At 39.8% G+C, this 19,824-nt stretch overlaps 1 protein-coding gene across 3 annotated transcripts in view; it reads right to left on the bottom strand.

Moving 5' to 3' along the window:
• Positions 1 to 19,824, bottom strand: part of RXFP2 (relaxin family peptide receptor 2) — a 62,161-nt gene that overhangs the window by 39,094 nt on the left and 3,243 nt on the right. For 2 of the 3 annotated variants that reach the window (XM_058688099.1, XM_058688083.1), the window contains exons 2-3: positions 4,173 to 4,319; positions 1,639 to 1,716 (exon numbers count right to left, since the gene is read on the bottom strand). In XM_058688099.1, the coding sequence (XP_058544082.1) occupies positions 1,639 to 1,716; positions 4,173 to 4,319 (225 nt within the window). The remainder of the gene's footprint in view (positions 1 to 1,638; positions 1,717 to 4,172; positions 4,320 to 19,824) is intronic. The other variant, XM_058688090.1, reaches the window with a different exon arrangement.

Genomic DNA, 19,824 nt, shown 5'->3' on the forward strand with positions numbered 1-19,824 from the left:
AACTCCTTAAAGCTCAGAATGTTCACTTCAACGTTTATTGACAGCAAAAATGGTGTTTGCGTTATTAGATTGAAAGCCTGGGGATGGAAACTCATATTTACCAATAAAAGAATTCCATGTAGTCCAAGCTGGGCCTACTGCCTAAACCAGCGACGTGAGCATAGCTCCCTCACCTGCACATCAGTCATACCCACAGGCTCTGGATTCTTCTTCAGAAATGCTTCTGCATCTCTGTCTCTCTCACTCTTCCCACTGGCATTTTCTGGGATCAGATTCTTAGTATTACTCTGGAGTATTGCAGGAAACATAATGATCAGTATCTCACTGTTCTTTGTTCTCAACCTTGGGAAGGTTGACACTTGGGTTGGCTCATTCTCTGTTGTGGGGGGGCTGTCCTGTGCATTGTAGGATGCTAAACAGCATCCTTGTCCTCTGCATACTAGTTGTGACAACCCAAATGTCTTTTGACATTGACGAGTGTTCTCTGGGGACAAAAGTTGTCCGGGGTTGGGAACCACTGTTCTGATCCATTCTCTATGATTCTGATGGAAGAATCATTCTTACAAACCCTCCCTTTCATGTGCTTCTTCCTCCTCATTAAAAGAAAATAAGCCCACAGTGTCAGTAGTTGCCGACCATGCACAGCAGTGATCTCCACAATGGGATGTGTACAAGATGACCCATTATGGCTCAGGAAGAAAATACGAGAACTTACAGTTGTGTTTATTTTTAATCTTTTTAAGTTCTAATTTTTATATATGATGTACCTGTGCACAATAAAGTATATAATAAGTGGTCATTATAAACTGATATTATAAAGTGCATAATATAAGGTTAATATAGTGTTTAATATATATGTATATTACTATTTGTATATACATACTAATATATGTATATAATTGTATATGTACCTGCATAATTATGTCTAGGTATACATTATACACATGTATGTAATATAGGTGTATATAAAGACACGATTCTATCTACAGGGTAGAGGCCAAAGTCCAAAGTGTGCACCCAGAATCCTCTATGGGCTGGTGCCATCCTTCTAGGTCCATGTCAGTGTCATTGTCTCTGTGGATCTTTTTCCACCCTTGGCACAACCATCATTTCTTCCAGTGGGCTTCCACATTCCTTTGTGCAAACATCATCCTTCTAGTTTATTGTATATATTGTATATTGTATATACAATATACTTCACTATATTGTATCATCTCTGTCTCCATGAGGTTTTGCCTTTCCTGCTACAATGTGAAGTATTTGTGACTTGGGACCACATCTTACTTATCCTTGTACTCTCAGTCCTTAACATAGGGGCTGAGAAGTAGTTGGTGTTCAATATCTCTACTGAAGAAAGTAGTTAAAGGGAAAAATATCTTTATTATTTATCATAATTATTTAATATATATATATTCTCACAATCGTAGGCTACTACATAAAATGAGCATGAATGGAATATGTTGTTTCCTTCCATGTCTTCAATCCCATGGCAGACAACGGAGCAGTTGACCACTGAAAGACATTGACCTGAAACTGAAATTCTAAAGGGAATTGACCACACTACCCATATAAATCCATGCACCACAAATCATGTTGCTCGCAAAGCTGAGACTGAGTCTTTGAATCAATACCACTTACAGCACTCCTGTGTTAATGCCACATAATTAGCATTTCCGTGGACTGTGCCAAATATGGTCGCCCATCCACTAGTGTCTCCTGTGAAATGGTGATGAATATGTGTCAGTTATTCTATAAACCAAATACCAAATTACAAAACAAAAGTATAAAAATTTGATAATGAAATCAATTAAAAATTTGTTTCAGTAGTTGAATGGTAACATCAATGGTAAGGGACAAAAAGCTAGGCAAACATCTGGAGCCTTTCCCCTTTGGAAAATTACAAATATTTCAAATGTATGCTTCATAAAATATATAATGGAAATAGAGGATTATTTTACCTACCTATATCCATCTTGAAAAATACTACTTGTTTCTAGTGCTGACAGTTGAAATGTTTGATCTTAATTTTAAGGTCCTCGGAAGAAAATACAATCTGAATTGTTTTGGCATATGTATATGTAGATACATGCTTGATAGATGTAATGACTAATAATAAAATATGTGTCACCTGACCTTTTTAATAAAGCAAAAACAAAGTTCCTTTTCATCAAGGATATCTAGTCCTGTTGAGTGGAAAAATATTTTCTCAACTTGTCAGAAATTGCCAAGTTGCTGCTTATTTGCCAAGTTTCCTTCTCCTTTTCCGCAAGAAAATTATCTTCTTTTTAAAAAGGAAACCTGATTTTGAAATATCATCACTTTAGCACATGCCATTAAAATGGTAAGATACGTATTATAACGTAGTACACTGAAGCTCATACAAATAGAAAAGTAAATTTAAGTAGTTGCCCACAGTTCCCTTCTGATGCCTACAACCTATAACTGATTTCTATTTCTTATTAATACCCACAATTGTTTTTTAAATGATTCTATTTGATGCCTTTACATGAATTATTTAACTTGTGTTCAGAACATCCTCACGAGGTAGATAAATATGCCAGGTCTCTGATTCCCAAGCAGTGAAGAGGGAACACTGAGGATTTGGTTGACTTGCCCATTGGCATCCAGACAGCTGCCTCCGTCACTGAGAAGTGATTGGGCACCTACTATGTACCCTACTATTATAGGCTCTGATGACAACAAAAGAAATAAGGCACAAATAAGAACTCTTCTCAAGAAGTTCATGTCTATAATGAGAAGAACAGTGAAAAGACGAGGCAGCCCTTAGTACAACCATATAGGTACAGCCAGGATGCTATGGTAACAGGGAGAAAAGGTGCTTATCCTAGACTGCTGGCAGAGCTTCAGGGTGGGGAGTGAGGCCAGGGAAGCCAAGCTTCTGAGGTGAGAAGGGTCCCTGAACTCATCCTAAATGGTAAGTATGAATGATCCACCGGAAGTGAGGGCGTAAGGTTCCATGAGAGGGGAGCATACGTGAATCCTCAAAGGCAGGAAAGCAGATTCTAGAGACAGATGCCTGGCGTTCCTGGACTTTGTGGTCTCCCTTGGATTGCTAGTTAGGTGCTATCAAAGAATGGCTGTTCTGTGCGATAGGAAACTCACAAGGTTCTTTCAGATTCAAGAGATCTGGGTTCTAGTTGTCTACTCTCTCACTAACTAGACATGTCAATTTGGCATCAGTTTATTCAAGTAAAAACAAACAGGTTATATTAGACAATATACACGGTCCCTGCGTACAGACCTCAAACAGCCTGTAAGACTTTTGGTGATCTGGTATCTGCTTACCTCCTCACCCTCTGTATCTTTGTTCACTCTGCTCAAACCACACTGGCCTTTTGGCCTCACAAACACATTGTCTTACTTCGTTGAGCCTCAGGGTCTTTTCCAGTTGCTGTTTCCTTTGCCTGCAACTCAGTTCGTCCACAATTTTTCATGGTTTAGTTTTCAGTTCAAACATTATAATCTCAGAGAGGTTTTCTCTGGTTGCCTTTTTAAAATAGGCTTCACTTCAGGTCACTTTCTACCCCATCATCTTTTTTTTTTTTTTTCAATATTTTATGGCACTTATCATGCTCTAAAATATTTAATGTTTGAATAAATATTAATATTTGAATACATTTAATATTTAACTTCGTTCCGTACAGGGTTATTGTCCTCCTTGTTCACAAGGTCCACGTGAACTCCATGAGGGCAAGACCTTGTCTCTCTTGAGCCTGCTGTGTCTGGGTGAGTGAGACAGCACCTGGCACATAGTGGGTACTCACTGTAGGTTTAACTCAGTGAATTAATTCTCTAGGCAGGAACAATTCACGTTTTATGGGTATTCGTGTAACTGCACCAAATTACCAAGCCAAAAAAAGAGGTAGTCTATAGGAAAACATTTAAAATTAGAATATGAGCATCAAGTAGCTTTCAAAATATGATTTCAGTTTTTATCACACTTGTATTTCTGATTTAAGCAACCTCTACCTGTAAAAAATTCTGGTCATCATCGCAAACAAATCGGGGAACAATTATTTGTGTTACAGTAGGATTCCCTATAGAATATCAAATCATCTCTTCCCTTTCGTGACAGTTATTATTTGGTCCACGCACAGTTTGGGGGCATTCACAAGGGGAGGTGGATGTCTGGAGCTGAGCGGAGGACTCACCACAGCTATCCTCGTCAGCCTGGTTCCCGCAGTCGTCCACACCATCACAGTGAAAAGCACGGGGTAAGCACTTGGTAAGATTTCCACAGGGAAAGTATCCTTTTGGGCACAGAGAAGTGATTGTACTGCCCTTGGTCAGTGCAAAATCTATGTGAAAGAGGGGAAAGTAGTCTCATGTAATAGAATGAAAGTGTTAATATGGCCAAAATTCTTTTCATGGCATTCCCTTTAATTTTCAAAAGGGCCCTTTAGATTGAGTTTGTCTAATTCTATCCATAGTGTACAATATCTTTGAATAGTATTCTTAATTATAACATTCTAAACAATCATTGTCATATCGAACATCAGCTATACCAAGAATCAAGGTTCATTTTTTAACTAATTTCAGGAAGGCAATAGTAAGAAAAACCAAAGCAATCATCCTACTTTTGTATGGAATCAAAGAGTTGTCCGCTCTTGGAAACAGAAAGGTAAAGCCACGAGCTAACAGAATTAAACAGATGGATTTATTTACTTATTAATCCTTTCTGAGAAGGATTTGAAGTGACATAATATATATATGCAAAAGGACAGTTTTAAGTGTGAATTAGAAATTGGGAACCACATTTGAATTAGGAGGGATAAATAGTAAGTAATAATATCTAATCCTCATTGAGCTTACTGTGTCCCAGGCCATTTGCACAAGTGGTTTATCTCAGGTATTCATTCAACCAATCTATGTATGGGTGATATTTTCCTTTATGTTTCAGAGATAAGGAAGTTAAATGCAGACATCCATCTGGAAAGTCACAGAAGGTTTGTTCTCTATCCCTCTGATTAAAATACATCATACCTCCAACCCAAGGAAAGTCCTGGCCATGATGCCAAACATCAGTGGCATGGTTAGGAGCACCATTCCAACACCGCTCACTCCCTTCAATTAGTGATAGTGAACTGTGGTCATGCCTGAATGTATAGTCTCCCTCAGTCAATTTCTGTGAAGTTTTGACTGGCACTCCTTTAAAACAATACATGACTTCAACAATTGTACTAGAGTATTTATGAAGAACATCTCTTGTTTTCTGGAAAGTACTCTTTCAAAATTGACAGATGTCTCTTACATCTAAATTTCTAGAATGTTTTTGATCATTTTACCCACAGAGTAATTTTGTCAAAGTTAATGATATTCCTTTCTTCATTTTCTCATTCAACGTAGCCACTATTCAGCTGTTGTCTTCTCTTATGTTTCCTTCTCTTATGTTTTGCATCTGTCCTCACAGAGGATTTATGCCCCCCTTGAAATTCGGGTTCCCGATTCAACTGGTATCTTTATAACACAGTAGTTAACAGTGGTCCTCTGGGGTCAGGGGATGATTCAAATACGTGTATAGGGGAGGGAGGATATGAGCAATAAAACATTTTTTACAGGTAGGAAATTCATAGAAAAATAGTTTAACACCTTCGAAAACACATTATATTTTGTATTGTCTGTATTCACTTTGTCTAATTTTCCCTTCCCTTTAATAAATACAACACTACTAAAAAAAAAAAAAAGGTTAAGAGACTGGCCCTGTCTTGGAGACGACTGGACATGCCAACACACACTTGACCCCAGAAGCTGCTGCTGTTGTGTCTGCTACACCTTCTGTAGATGGGGAGGGCGGCCTTTGGATGCTTTTCTATCCGTTGGATGTTTGCTCTTAGCAAAGCAAAAAATATTTTTCTTTGCTATTGTTGCAGTGGTAGATGAATGATTTACTATTAGCAACTTGGCGTAAGACCAGTGAAGGCTGGCGATTTTAGGAAAACTCTGCTGCATGGCTCTGGGAGTTGGCTTGTTAAGCCTATTCACACAGGGAGAGGCATACTGAGTCATAGATTTTTAAATCTCTTCTTTTTTTTTTTTTTTTTTTTTTTTTATTTATTTTTGGGACAGAGAGAGACAGAGCATGAATGGGGGAGGGGCAGAGAGAGAGGGAGACACAGAATCGGAAACAGGCTCCAGGCTCCGAGCCATCAGCCCAGAGCCTGACACGGGGCTCGAACTCACGGACCGCGAGATCGTGACCTGGCTGAAGTCGGACGCTTAACCGACTGCGCCACCCAGGCGCCCCAATCTCTTCTTTCTTGTAAAGATTTCTGCGGAGGGCAGGTTTATAAAAAACTAGTTGTCCCCCTGTGTTTGGAATATGAATGAGTGAGAGTCAGTATATCCTAGTGTAGCAGCCTTGAAATTTTTTATGATAGTAACTCACAGACATATATCTTGTATCACAATTCAGCATACAAACAGGCACACACTGAAAACAAAATTTCTTGAATTATAACTTGCCTTTTACTATGTGGGATGTACTCTGATCATTGCTATTCTATCTTATTCCCTCGGAACGGGATCACAATCCACTAAATTGATCTCACGATCCACTAACGGCATATGACCTATTCATTATTCATAAGTATTCACTAGTGATGAAGTACTCTGGATGCCATCAGACCTGCCTGGGTTGACATTCTTTCTGCCACTCACTAGATTTCAAGAAAGCTACTTAATCTACAAATTTAGTTTTCTCACATTTAAAATAAAGTTCATGTAATATGGATGTGTCTCGGGAGCTTCACAAGCTAATGTTATGAAATACCGGGGAGTTCCTGGCCCACGTTAAGCCCTCAGTTAATGTTGGTGTGCAGGTAATTTCAACACAAGATAAGAAAATAGGACTTTAAGAAGGAAACTCGAATGTAGAATGAAAGCTTGCTGTGCCTTAGCAGTGCAGAATTTTTTATGTGACTTCTAAGAAAGGAATAACAGAGACTATAATAAAAATTCCCCTACCTATTCATGTTTTTCTATTTGAAACACCATATGACATTTAGGGTTTCTATTTTAAGCAGCCTCAAATCGCTTTGAAAGCTAAGCGGGGGGGGGATGTTGTAAATGATAAATAAGCAATGAAAACGTCCTCACCACTAATAATAATATTTTATTAATGATTTAGAAGAGGCGATTAAACATTTGATTAAAGACAATTTTGAAATAGAAAGCTGAGCCTGCATAAGATATTTTGAAGGCAATACATTGTGTTCCTTTGTGGAGTTTACCATGAAGATAACCTTGAGTTCCTTGAGGGCTGGACCCAACTAAATGCCCATCTCAGAGAAGCAGATTCAAAGCAAGACAAGTAATCAATTGTCACAGACAAGACAGACCAAGATTATTTCCTTGCATCTGGAAGAAAAATGGAATACATCTAGCAAGTTAGAGTGAGGGAAGGGGAATGGAAAGACTGACCATGTGTAAAGAGAACTTATCAATTGCATTTCTCATAATTCCCCAGTTTGCATTCAAGAATGGCAGCTTCCTGAAGATATCCTCGGGGTAGAAATTTTATGTGGAAGGAAAAGAAATAAATGAAATCTACTCCCTACCCCTTGCCCTCGGTATCCTAAATCCCTGTTATCCAAGTGCCTGGCACTTACTTCATGCTCAATAATTTTTTTAATGAAGAAATGAATTAATAGGTCATTTGGGAATAAAAAGAATTGTAAGAAGAGCCCCTTTCAAGATTTAAACTTCTCAAAATTGCAAGCTTATGTTTTTATTTTAATAACAAAAATAGCGTTCAATCTTCCAAGCACTCCATCTATTACTTTTTCTGTCATATATAATTTAAAAAATAATTAAGAATCCCCGCTATATTTGGCACATACTGAAAAAGAATCAATAGCCGTCTGGAGAAAGTGTATCCTGCCGTCTAGTCTTCCTGCCATCTGTGGAAGTGGAAAGAGATTGTTTTTATTGAAACTTAGGGATTACTAAAATGGAGGATGCCTACATAAAAGCTATGTTGATAGCTTCTGCAGCAATTTCTGTGGGACTCCTGCCAAACACACAGCTGAGGGGAGGTTCGAACATGTGAGAGAAAATTGCTCAGTGAGTGCTTCTTCTTCTCTCTTCTGGTCAATATTCTGGACATGTCTGTGCAAAGAGCTTTTTAAATGACTCCTTGATAGCCTTTCGAAGCCAACTGGACTGCTGTCCAAGGACATTTTTTTGCTGCCTGCCAACACCATCATTGTGTTATTGGGAAACAACAGGTGAAAATGCTTTTGTAGGTCCTCAGTTTAAGAACCCATGGAGGTGTGCAAGCCCCTCTTTGCTTTTTCTGATTTTTTGCCAATAGTAGTCCTGCATGAAGCTAAAGAAAGCCCTTATCCCCTCAGCCTAGTGTTCTGGCTGAGATTCTCTCCACACCAATGCCAGAGATGACAGCTCTACAATCCCCGGGGGGGTTGGGGGGGGGGACACAGAGGATCCTGGCCAATGGGACCATTTCCCAGAATGCACCGCTCCTAGTGGATCTCAGTTCAGATGCAGATGAAGCCTCTGCCATTGACTAAAGAGCCAACTAGTCTTTAGTGTAAAGAGCGGCACCAGAAGAAACATTTATTTAATGTGCAAAAAATGTTAACTGATTGCCTGCTATATGCTAGGGCAACAGGTTAGACAATGCCCACTGCTACCTGGAGCTCGGGTGCCAGGATGTCTAAGAGGAGCAGCAGCTACATTTACAATGCAGAGCAAAGGTGAATCCAGCTCATTCACTGAATCCACCTTTTAGAAGCTCTCCTATTTCTAGGAAGAGTATGAGCGTCACTAACAGCTCACCTTTGTGGGATGGATGATTTATTGTTTGTTTGCAAGTAACTAGTAAAGTCTTTCTAAAAAACTTTTATGTTAAGGTGAGTGGAGAGGAATTGGCCTCTTGCGTGGTGTTTTTTAAACTTAGAAATCTTATGCTGTTGTGCTTCTGTTTGGTCTCCCCCTGCCCCAACAGTATTGTGTGGGCATATCAATCAGTATGTATAGGATTCAGATCCAATTTCATTCATACATTTACCCACCTCCTTGTCATTTCAAAGATTGCTGCCTCAGCTGAATTTCTCTAGGGCCCTATTCTCTCTCATGTTCTTCTGGGACAAACCAACCATCTAAGGCCCTCAGGCCTGAGACGAATGTCCCTCAGGATCCCTCTCACAAATTTTCTGATGAAACTATCACCCTATCTCCCTCTTCAGATGATTGTCCAATGTTTGAACAAACAGATTTGAGGAAACAATGCCAAACTAGCTGGAACAAGTATAGACTCAATACATGTTGATTTAAATTAGAAAACAAGAACTTCAAATTGTCAATATCATCATCAACAGGAATGGATTTCAGCCCCACGTTTCCCTTTGCTGGGTCCATTTAGGTGGATCAAAAACTGAATGCTGTGGCCCTTCATGGGTTATAAGGGATATAAGGGCACAAGGAACACTTCTACCCCAAAAACAACTGTGCTACCCACCAATAAACTCCCTAAATTTCACCTTTAGAGAGGAATTCCTTTAGGTTAAAATATTGTCTTTTATTATTTAAACAGCCACCTTGTTCTGTATGAGTTTGAGAGGCTATCTTCTTCCTAAAGAAAGCTGCCTAGGCACAATGAACTCACGGAATGACCACTGTGGTGGGTCAAGGGAAGAGGAACATGGAAAAGGTGCTTGTGAAGGTGACATCTGTTGGGAACTTGGCATAGGAAACGTAGAGAGGAGAGAAAACGCTTCATTTTCCCTTCTCCCCTCTCTCTTCTAATTCATCCCCAATTTGCTGACTACTCTGTGTCAAGGGACTTTCACCGGCTGTTCTTCCTCTTGGTGGCAATTCTCCCAAATTCAAGTTCCATCAACTTACAGATTTACCTACAGACAAGACTGCTGCATGTGCATAGCTGGGATGTGTTTCACACGACCATGGGACACCATTCAGCAGACTGTTGGTGTTGAGCCACATAAAAGCCACACCATCCTAGACTGAGGCCCTGGGTGCTTTTTCATGATGCACGAAGGATAAAAGTCTCTTTTCCTGCCCATAGTGAAACTGTCCATCTGTGTTCTATATTCCATTTAATCTCATCTTCTCAGAATCTCTCTCCGTTAATTATTATCTCTGTCTCCTATATTTTAATATACTGTCTCTCCACTGGTTTTTATTTTATTTTTTAACAATATTTCCAATGTTCATTTGTCCATTTGTTTTATTTTGGAGAGAGAATGTGTATAAGCAGGGGGGAAAGGCAGAAGGGGTGAGAGAGAGAGAAAATCTTAAGCAGGTTCCATGCTCAGCACAGAGCCTGATGTGGGGCTCGCTCTCATGACCTGGGGTTCATGACCTGAGCCAAAATCAAGAGTCCAGTGCTTAATCAACTGAGTCACCCAGATGCCCCTCCACTGGTTTTTAAATTGATGTTAATTTTATTCAGTCATCTCTCATGTTCAAAACAAACAAAGAAACAAACCAATCAAGCAAGCAAGCAACCAACAAACCCATCAACCCAAATCCTATATCTACAGTGGAACTGAAATCCACCTCTCTCTTCAAAATTAAATTCCCAAGAAAAATCAAATAAGGTAATGTCTCCACTTCCTCACCAGCCTTCCTTCAATCCACAGCATTCGGTTTTGGCCTTGCTGCTCTGCTGAAAGTCTCCCATCAGCACCATTAATGTCTTCTTTGTTACTAAATGCAGTAGGTATTTTATAGTCTTCATCTTACTTAATTTTTTTGTAGCATTTGACACAGCTTAACCACAGCCACCAAGTTGAAACCATTTTTCCCATGGCTTTGTGATGTCTCACTGTCCTGGTTTACTTCCTCTTCCATATTCTCTAAAGGTCCTCCCCCACCCCCCTCTCAATGCACTGGCTCCTTTTTGTTTTTTGTCAACACCCTAAAGATTACTGATAAACATTTGGTCAGAGATTCCTTAGACCATCAAATCAATTAAAGAATGTAGACGGACCTCCAACAAGTTACTGGTATTTTAGTTTGTCAAATAAGAAAAAATTTAAAAACCCTAAATTACTATGTATTATAATAATGATTTATTAGAAAAATACTATTTTACCATTAAAAATTACAGAAAACATATCCACAGGAAAAAAGAAAGTCCTTTAAAAGGAATATATTTAGCTTTATGAAAAATACTTATTTATGCTCCTGGACTGGTGAAACTTTCATTCCTGACGGCAGTGGCCCGGAACACAGTGTTTGGAACTGTGTGTGAGAAAATCAAATCTGGCAATGTTACTGGAATTCTTTAGAGAGCTTAGCCCTCTGGTCTATAACTCACAAATATTTTCTCCTAGTCCTGCCATTCGTCATTAACTTCGCTTATGACAGGGACTCCAGAGATGGATCTATCAGTTTCTGACTTTAAAATAACTATGCAGGGGCGCCTGGGTGGCGCAGTCGGTTAAGCATCCGACTTCAGCCAGGTCACGATCTCGCGGTCCGTGAGTTCGAGCCCCGCGTCGGGCTCTGGGCTGATGGCTCGGAGCCTGGAGCCTGTTTCCGATTCTGTGTCTCCCTCTCTCTCTGCCCCTCCCCCGTTCATGCTATGTCTCTCTCTGTCCCAAAAATAAATAAAAAAAAAACGTTGAAAAAAAAAAAATTAAAAAAAAAATAATAAATAAATAACTATGCAAACTAAAAATAGAAGGTAACTTGCTTGATTTAATAAAGGATATCTATAAAAGCCAACAGTATAGAATATGCTTGATGGTGGATTTTTGAAGGCTTTCCCTTTGAGATTGGGAACAGGATAGCAATGTTCCACTATACTACATCTATTCAACATTGTACTGGGAGACTTAGCAAATGTAGTGAGACAAGGCAAGTAAATCAATGGTTTAAATATTGAAGGAGAAGAAATAAAACTGTCATCATTTATGAATAATATGAATGTGAACAGAAAAATCCAAGATAATTAATTATTAGGACTAGTAAATCTAGCAAGCTTGCTGAAAATCAAAGTCATTTCTGTATGTCAGCAACAAATAATTAGACAGTAAAATTAAAAAAAAATGCCTTTTACTATAGCATCAACAGTGTCACATATTTGGGAATAAATTTAACAACAATCTGCAAGACGTTTATGCAAAGTATATAAAATTACTGAGTGACATTAAAAACTTAAATAAATGGAGACAATATTTTAAAGATGTTAATTCTTTCGCCCAATTGATCTACAGTTTCAAAGCAATTACAATAGAAATCCAAGAATGTGCATGTACAGTGTGTAGAAATGAATAAGTTGTTTCTAAAATGAGTAATATAGGGGCGCCTGGGTGGCGCAGTCGGTTAAGCGTCCGACTTCAGCCAGGTCACGATCTCGCGGTCCGTGAGTTCGAGCCCCGCGTCAGGCTCTGGGCTGATGGCTCGGAGCCTGGAGCCTGTTTCCGATTCTGTGTCTCCCTCTCTCTCTGCCCCTCCCCCGTTCATGCTCTGTCTCTCTCTGTCCCAAAAATAAATAAAAAACGTTGAAAAAAAAAATTAAAAAAATAAATAAATAAAATAAAATAAAATGAGTAATATATTTCTAGAAGGACAAGAAGAGTCAGGTAAGTTTGGAAGAAGGAGAACAAGGCAAGAGAACTTATCTGTAAACTAAGACCTATTATGATGGTACAATAATTTGGGCAAAGAGTGAATATTGGGGCAAAGGGTGAACAATAGACTAGCCAAATGGAATAGAAACTTCAGAAAAAGACAGACAGATGTGAACATTAATTTACGAACAAGTAGCACTACAGAGCAGTGGTTGGGGATGGGTACTTTTGGGTGAATTATATTTAAATACCCAGGGTAAAACGATAGAGTTTCTGGATGATAATATAGAAAAAAGTCTTTATGACTTTGGGGTAGAGATTTTAAGGAGAATACAAAAAATAGAGAAAAAAACATTAATCATATAGGAAAGAGCTAAATTAGGTTATATTAAAATTAATAAGTTCTATTGAAAAAAAAAGAAAAAAGAAACCATTAAGAAAGTGTAAAGGCAAACTACAGAGTAGAAGATGTCTCAGAAACAACAGAAGTTGGCAAAGATGTGGAGACAAGGGAACACTTTTGCACTGCTGGTGGGAATGCAAACTGGTGCAGCCACCCTATGACCCAGCAATTACACTACTAGGTATTTATCCAAAGGATACAAAAATGCTGATTCAAAGAGGAACATGCACGCCAATGTTTATAGCAGCACCATCAACGATAGTCAAATTATGGAAAGAGCCCAAATGTCCATGGATAAAGAAGGATGTGGTGTATATACACACATACAATGGAATATTACTCAGCAATCAAATAGAATGAAATCTTGCCATTGGAAACAACGTATTATTCTAAGGGAAATAAGTCATCAGAGAAAGATAAATTTCATATGATTTCACTCCTATGTGGAATTTAAGAAGCAAAACAAATGAACATAGGGAAAGGGAAGGAAAAATAGGATAAAAACAGGGAGACAGACAAACCATAAGAGACTTTTAAATGTAGAGAACAAACTGAGGGGTTGCTGGCAGGGTGTTGGGTGGGTATGGGCTAAATGGGTGATGGAGATTAAGGAGTACACTTGTTGGGATGAGCACTGAGTGTTATATATAAGTGATTAATCACTAAATTCCACTCCTGAAACAATTACTGCACTATATGTTAACTAGCTTGGATTTAAATAAACCTTAAAAGACATTTTTTAATTAAGAAAAAAGAAAGTTTAAAGGCAAGCTCCAGAGTAGAAGATGTTTCAGAAAGTTTATAATTAGAATATGTGTGTGAGTGCGTGCATGTGTGCGTGAGTGTGTGTGTGTGTGTGTGTGTGTGTGTGTGTGTGTAGGGGAGCGGGGGGAGAGAGGTCCTACAAAATAATGAGGACAATAGGAACAATAAATAGAAAATGAACAAGAGACTGAACAGACACATAACAAAAGCAGATACACCAATGGCCAAAAACACATTTGAAAAGATATTCAATCTAATTAGTTAGCAGGGAAATGCAAATTAAAACTACAAGAAATATTACTACAGGTTACCAGTATGGCTATAATTAAAAAAAAAAAAAAACTACTGGGGCACCTGGGTGGCTCAGTTGGATAAGCATGGGACTCTTGTTTTTGTCTCGGTTCGTGATCTTGAGGTTGTGAGATCAAGCCCCGTATGGGGCTCTGCACTACGCATGGAGCCTGCTTGGGATTCTCTCCTTCTCTCTCTCTCTCTCTGACCCTCCCTCCTCCAAATAAATAAATAAACCTAAAAAAACACAACACCATCATAAACTATTTGGTGAGGATGTGAGGCTGTGCAAACTCTCACACACTAGTAGGGTGTTCCTTGGAGCGACTGCTTTGGGAAGCCCTTTGGCATTGTCTGGTAAAGTCGAAGCCTTAAAAACCTGACCAGTCTGCAGTTTGACTTGTAGGCTTGTGCCCACAGAAATGCACGCACATGTGCACCAAGAGACTCAGACAAGAATATTCACAGAAGCATTCTTTGTAACAGCCCCAAACTGGAAACCACCCAAACATCCTTGAAACATAAGATAGATAAAAAGTGTGGCGTATTTATCGGCGGCATACAATACAGTGCTGCAAATGAGCAAACTAAATCATTCAACGCGGTTTCAGATCAAGCACAGGCAGAGGACGCTTCTCCTTTACTTTTTAGAATTGCTGCGTACTCTGTCAGGAACATGCGCCTGGCGGCCCTGACTTCTGAGGTAATAAGACACTGAGGCCTCTTCCTTCAGCCTGTGCTGTTCTCTGCCTCTGAAATGCCATTTCTCTCCTGGTTCACTTCCTCACTCTTCACACCCGTTACAAAAGTCATTTCTGTGGGAACTTTCAGGATCCCCTCCAAAGTTGTTCCGAAGTATGAACCTTCCCAAAGCATCTTACACATAACCCTATTGTAGTATTTATGACATTTTATGATTATAAAATATAACACATATTTTTATATCTATATCATATATAGATATATATTATATATCTCTAATAAAGTGTATACATATATATATGTATATACACTTTATTATAGATATCTTCCTTTATCCCGTAATATATTGTGCCCCTCTTATGGAGAGGAACTTACTTTACCAGTTTTGATTCTCTCACTGCCTAACAAAGTTTTCAGTTTTTAGCACATACTATATGCCTCAAAATTGCTATGCAAACTGAATTATCATTTTCAGGGGCGGCCATGTTGTTTCCATAAGTGGACTACATATCCCTAAATTCCTGTATGTGGGGTGGGGGGCACATAGCTACTTCACGTCAGAAGTGTAGGCCAAACTTGAGTGTACATGTACATATGCCACCCATGTGGGTTAGGCGCATGTAGAAGCTTTATGTTCATTTCTCTTTTCTCATTTATCTAATATCAATACTTCAGGGGGGTTTTCATGTTGGCATTTTTGCTTAAAGTTACCTACCATGGAAGAGGAGACATGGTCCGGTGTCTCCTAATTTCCAGGAAGATTCTATGTATGTTGGGGTAAGGTGGTCCACTTTGGCTTATTACAGTATATGCTCTACGTCTGGGAATCAGGTTATAGTACGAGTAATTTCCTCATGCTTTGTTCTTTACAAAACTCTTGCAATTCACTCAGACAATGGACAAAAATCACACTGCATTTGCAAAACCCTGTGCTCTTAGTGAAGGCAACTTACTTTTCCAAGCAGATAATTTTAGCGTTAATTAGAGTAAGAGCGGCATTTGTAAGTGGGGAATGGGAAACAGCCATAAAGGAATGGTTTCTGAATGAGGAAACAGAGTTTTTCACTAACACTCAGCCTGGATTACCCTTTTCTTAACTATAAGTAAGTTTACCTAAAGACTCGCTCATCTCACTCCCACACAGAAGTTAAGACTTTTGAGGGAATATCTTTGCAGTGGCCCTCAAGAATGGAAGTGAATCCATATCTTTTGAATTTCTTATATTTCATGAATTTACATGAAAGAAAATTAAGAGTACAAATATCTACAATAATAGATATACTATTTTTAGCCTATCTGGTTGAGAAGGAAAATCTCAGGCAAACGTGTGACTAAGACACAGAAGGCCGCCTGGGTGGCTCAGTCAGTTGAGCGTGCATCTTCAGCTCAGGTCATGATCTTACAGTTCAGGAGTTCGAGCCCCACATCGGGCTCGCTGCTGTCAGCGTGGAACCCGCTTCAGATCTTCTGTCTCCCTTTCTCTGCCCCGCCCCTGCTTGTGCGCGCTCTCTCTTTCAAAAATAAATAAACATTAAAAAAAAAAAACAAACCCGGAGAGGTGGGTGAAACGAGGGGAGGAAGGGAGTGAGGAGAGGTCCCTAAAATAGCACTCTTGTCCTCCTACAGGCAAATGACTAGCCCAGTGTCCACTGGCTGGACGTGGATAATGAAACGTGGACGTGGGTATCCACGTGGTCGTGGATAATGAAAGCCAGGTGACGAATGAAAAAGAGGACCTTACTCTAAATCAGAAGAGATGTCTCCCTAGCCACTTGTATCATAGGTTTAGGATTTCTTTCAAAAAAAAAAAAAAAAAAAAAGGAGTGGTAACATTGACTACTTTACAGCTAAACTTGCATATTAATTATACTTTCTTGAATCATACTATCCATTAAGAGGCTGTGTATTGATAGACAACATATGTTCAGCTATTCCCTTGCCAAATATTTAATTGGTTCTTATCCTCAAAATGAAAAAAAAATTCATGTTGAATTAATATGTAAAATAATGCAGGTAAGCCCAATGAACATCCTGATATGAACAAAAAATTAGCAAGGAATGAGCATATCTTATAGGAAACAAGCCTACTTATATTTTGATGTGCTAATGTAATATCAGTGTTTCCAGAGATGCGATCCATAGGGCAGGTTTATCAGAACACCTGGGTTGCTTCTATACTGCGCAGAGCCCTGTGGCCCAGCCTAGATCTGTTGAATCTACTGGGGGTGGCATCCTAGAATCTATTTCTTTAACGTCATCACAAATGGTTCTTCGAAACCAACAATCACACCAATATGGCTGAGGCTAAGGGGTTATTTGGTATGTTGAGGGCCAAAGGCCAGTGAGGATAAGGCAGTGACTTGAACACAGTTCCGCTGATCCTAAATCTAGCATCCTTGCCACACTCTGCTGCCTCCCCTCCCCGAATCCCTTACACCTGTATGGCGACTCCAAATCTCCGGTGTGTGGCCACTAGGGTCCGACGTCTGATAAACCGAAATCTAAAGAATGAAACTACCTTCTTTTCTGAGCTTCTGCATCAAGGTGATCCGTTGTGAGCAAGTTCCGAATACGCTCCCCACAACACACTCTTTTCCGTAGACACAAAAAAGATGGGTATCGTGTTTCTTCATGAAAACGTCAAGCTCATAGCAGAGAACTCTCCACAGTACGTGAAGAGAGAAAAAGTCACTGGAGTGAGAGGAGCTAGCCCCCCAAGGTGGGCAGGGAGCTGGGACTGGTTGAGCATGAGGATTGGGCACCAAGCCCATCTGTGAAAGCCCAGCCAGCAGTTGTGTGAACCTGCAGACGCGTGTGCTGGGACTGAGCCCCAGGCGATGAATGTAAATGGCTCCGTCTGAACCCCCAAGGTTGTGGACTGGATATCACCCTGCCCATGTCAGCAGTGGAAGCGGCAGTGATGCCTTCCAAACCAGACATGCGATTTGGAACTGGGTCACCCACGAGGTAAAAATCGCTGAAACCTGAACATAAACTCCAGCTCAGACCTGAACACTTCCATGGGCTACATTGCAGCAATTCTGAGATCCCTCAAAGGCAGAGGTGTGCAGGGGAAAAAATCCCTCTGACTTTATGAAAGGGTGCAGGGCTCCAAAAAAAAGGGAGAATTCATACCTGGGGAATTAGATGATAGTGCTTTAAAAAGCGGTTTAAATCTGTATTTATTTTCCAAAGAAATAATGGGAGGAATAATTTCGTGAAGTAAGAAGGGAAGTTTATAAAACCAGAACAGACAGATTTAAATACAGTTGGAATTATTGGAATGGAAAATATAGTCACCGACATTTTAAAAATATCGGAACGAATTGAATAAAAAATGAACCAGAACCACAGAAAGGGAGAATTCGTTAAAATAATCTCTCTCTTTCTCTCTCATCGAACACTTATTTTGGTAATACAGAACTTCCCTGAGCAAAGAAAATAGTCATATACCACTGGTGAGAAAAATGTTGGACAGACAGCTGGTAATCTGAATAGGGTGATGGCTAGTATAGATCTATAACGCCTTAACAGAAACCGTTTGGAGAAATGTATTCCAGAATTTATCATTCGTTTTGGTTTAGAAAGTTAAATGATACTTAGGCTATAAATGACATAACATTCTCTGCTGGGTCTAGGGCAAAATCACATGAGCGAACACATTAATATCTATGTATATATCACAACGTATGACATTTTGCAGTAAATTTATAAGTGAAGACCTTAAATAGTTTCTGGTAAATTCTAACCACATTTTTTTTGGCAAAAGAGTTCAAACTCTCAGTTTTTGGAGCTCTCTGCATTTCAGAATTGTGGAGAAATCACCATGGACCTCCAAAACGAGTGCAAGGTGGGGTTGAAGTTATAACAAGATATAGTACATGTTTGCTTGTGTTTGAACACATGTTCTAGCAATCTGAGCAACAGAAATGATGACTGCTGGCCAGGCCGGGAGACGCTGGGGCTAGACACAAATAACAGAAAGGGGACCAGGGTCTCAAGAGGAACAAGACAGATACAAGAAGACCTGGAGAGGAAGCTCAAGAATGACAAGAGGCCATCAAAGGTGAGGAATACCTGGGAAAGGAGGAAACCGAGGGGCACTTGGATTCCAAGGGGAAATGACGAGGCGGATGCTGTCGGTCAAAGTGAGGCAGAAATGGGAATTAGGGAGCATGAAATGGGAAAAGCATGAAGCTTGAGCTGGAGAAGGTAAGCACTCAAAGAGTAAGAGAGTTGAAAAGTGGAGGCAGGAAGACAAGACAGAAGAGGTCTCAGAGGCCAGGAAACCTGGAAAAGACCACAGTGAGGAGGTAAGAGGGAGAAACAGCAGCCAGAGAGGCCAGGAGGGCGTCTGAGACAGATGTGTGCAAAGGGGAGGAGAAGAAGGAGTTAAGTGTGTCAGGAGATGAATCTAAGAAAGGAGCACCGGTGGGGGTGGGTGGGTGGGGGACTCAGGGGGAAGAGAGAGGCCTAAAGAGGAAAAGAGGTAAGGATGGAAGCCAGAAGAGTGCAAAGGAAGAGTAACCTAAGACAAGTGGTCTATCATTGTATCAACCTCACTGAATGTATTTAAAGGCTTTTTACTTGGTAATAAAGTTAATTCTTCTACTGCAATTCCTTTCTAATCTTACAACATTCAAAAGTTTATCGAACCACGCGAGCATTAAAGCAACCATTGCATTTTGATTTGGGAGCACGTTCCGAGGTATTTAACACAGTTGAAATTACTGCAAGCTTAATTTTAAAAGGATTTTTACATGTTTATTTATTTTTGAGAGAGGGAGAGAGAGAGCGCGCACAAGACAGGGCGGGGCAGAGAGAGAGGGGAACAGAGGATCCGAAACAAGTTCAGCTGTCAGCTTGGGGCCTGAACTCACAAACCATGAGATCATGACCTAAGCCCAAGTCAGATGCTTAAGTGACTGAGCAACCCAGGCACCCAGCAGACTTAGTTTTCATCCAGATGTACTCAATGATTGGAAGTGTGGGGTGAGAAATTGATGTGTGTGAATAAAGCAGAGAAGACAGGTGTATTTTTTGTTTTCAGATAATTCCCTACTATTTCTGATGTAAAACAAG

Source organism: Neofelis nebulosa, chromosome 1 (assembly GCF_028018385.1).
Source record: "Neofelis nebulosa isolate mNeoNeb1 chromosome 1, mNeoNeb1.pri, whole genome shotgun sequence".
In the NCBI taxonomy this organism is placed as follows: domain Eukaryota; kingdom Metazoa; phylum Chordata; class Mammalia; order Carnivora; family Felidae; genus Neofelis; species Neofelis nebulosa.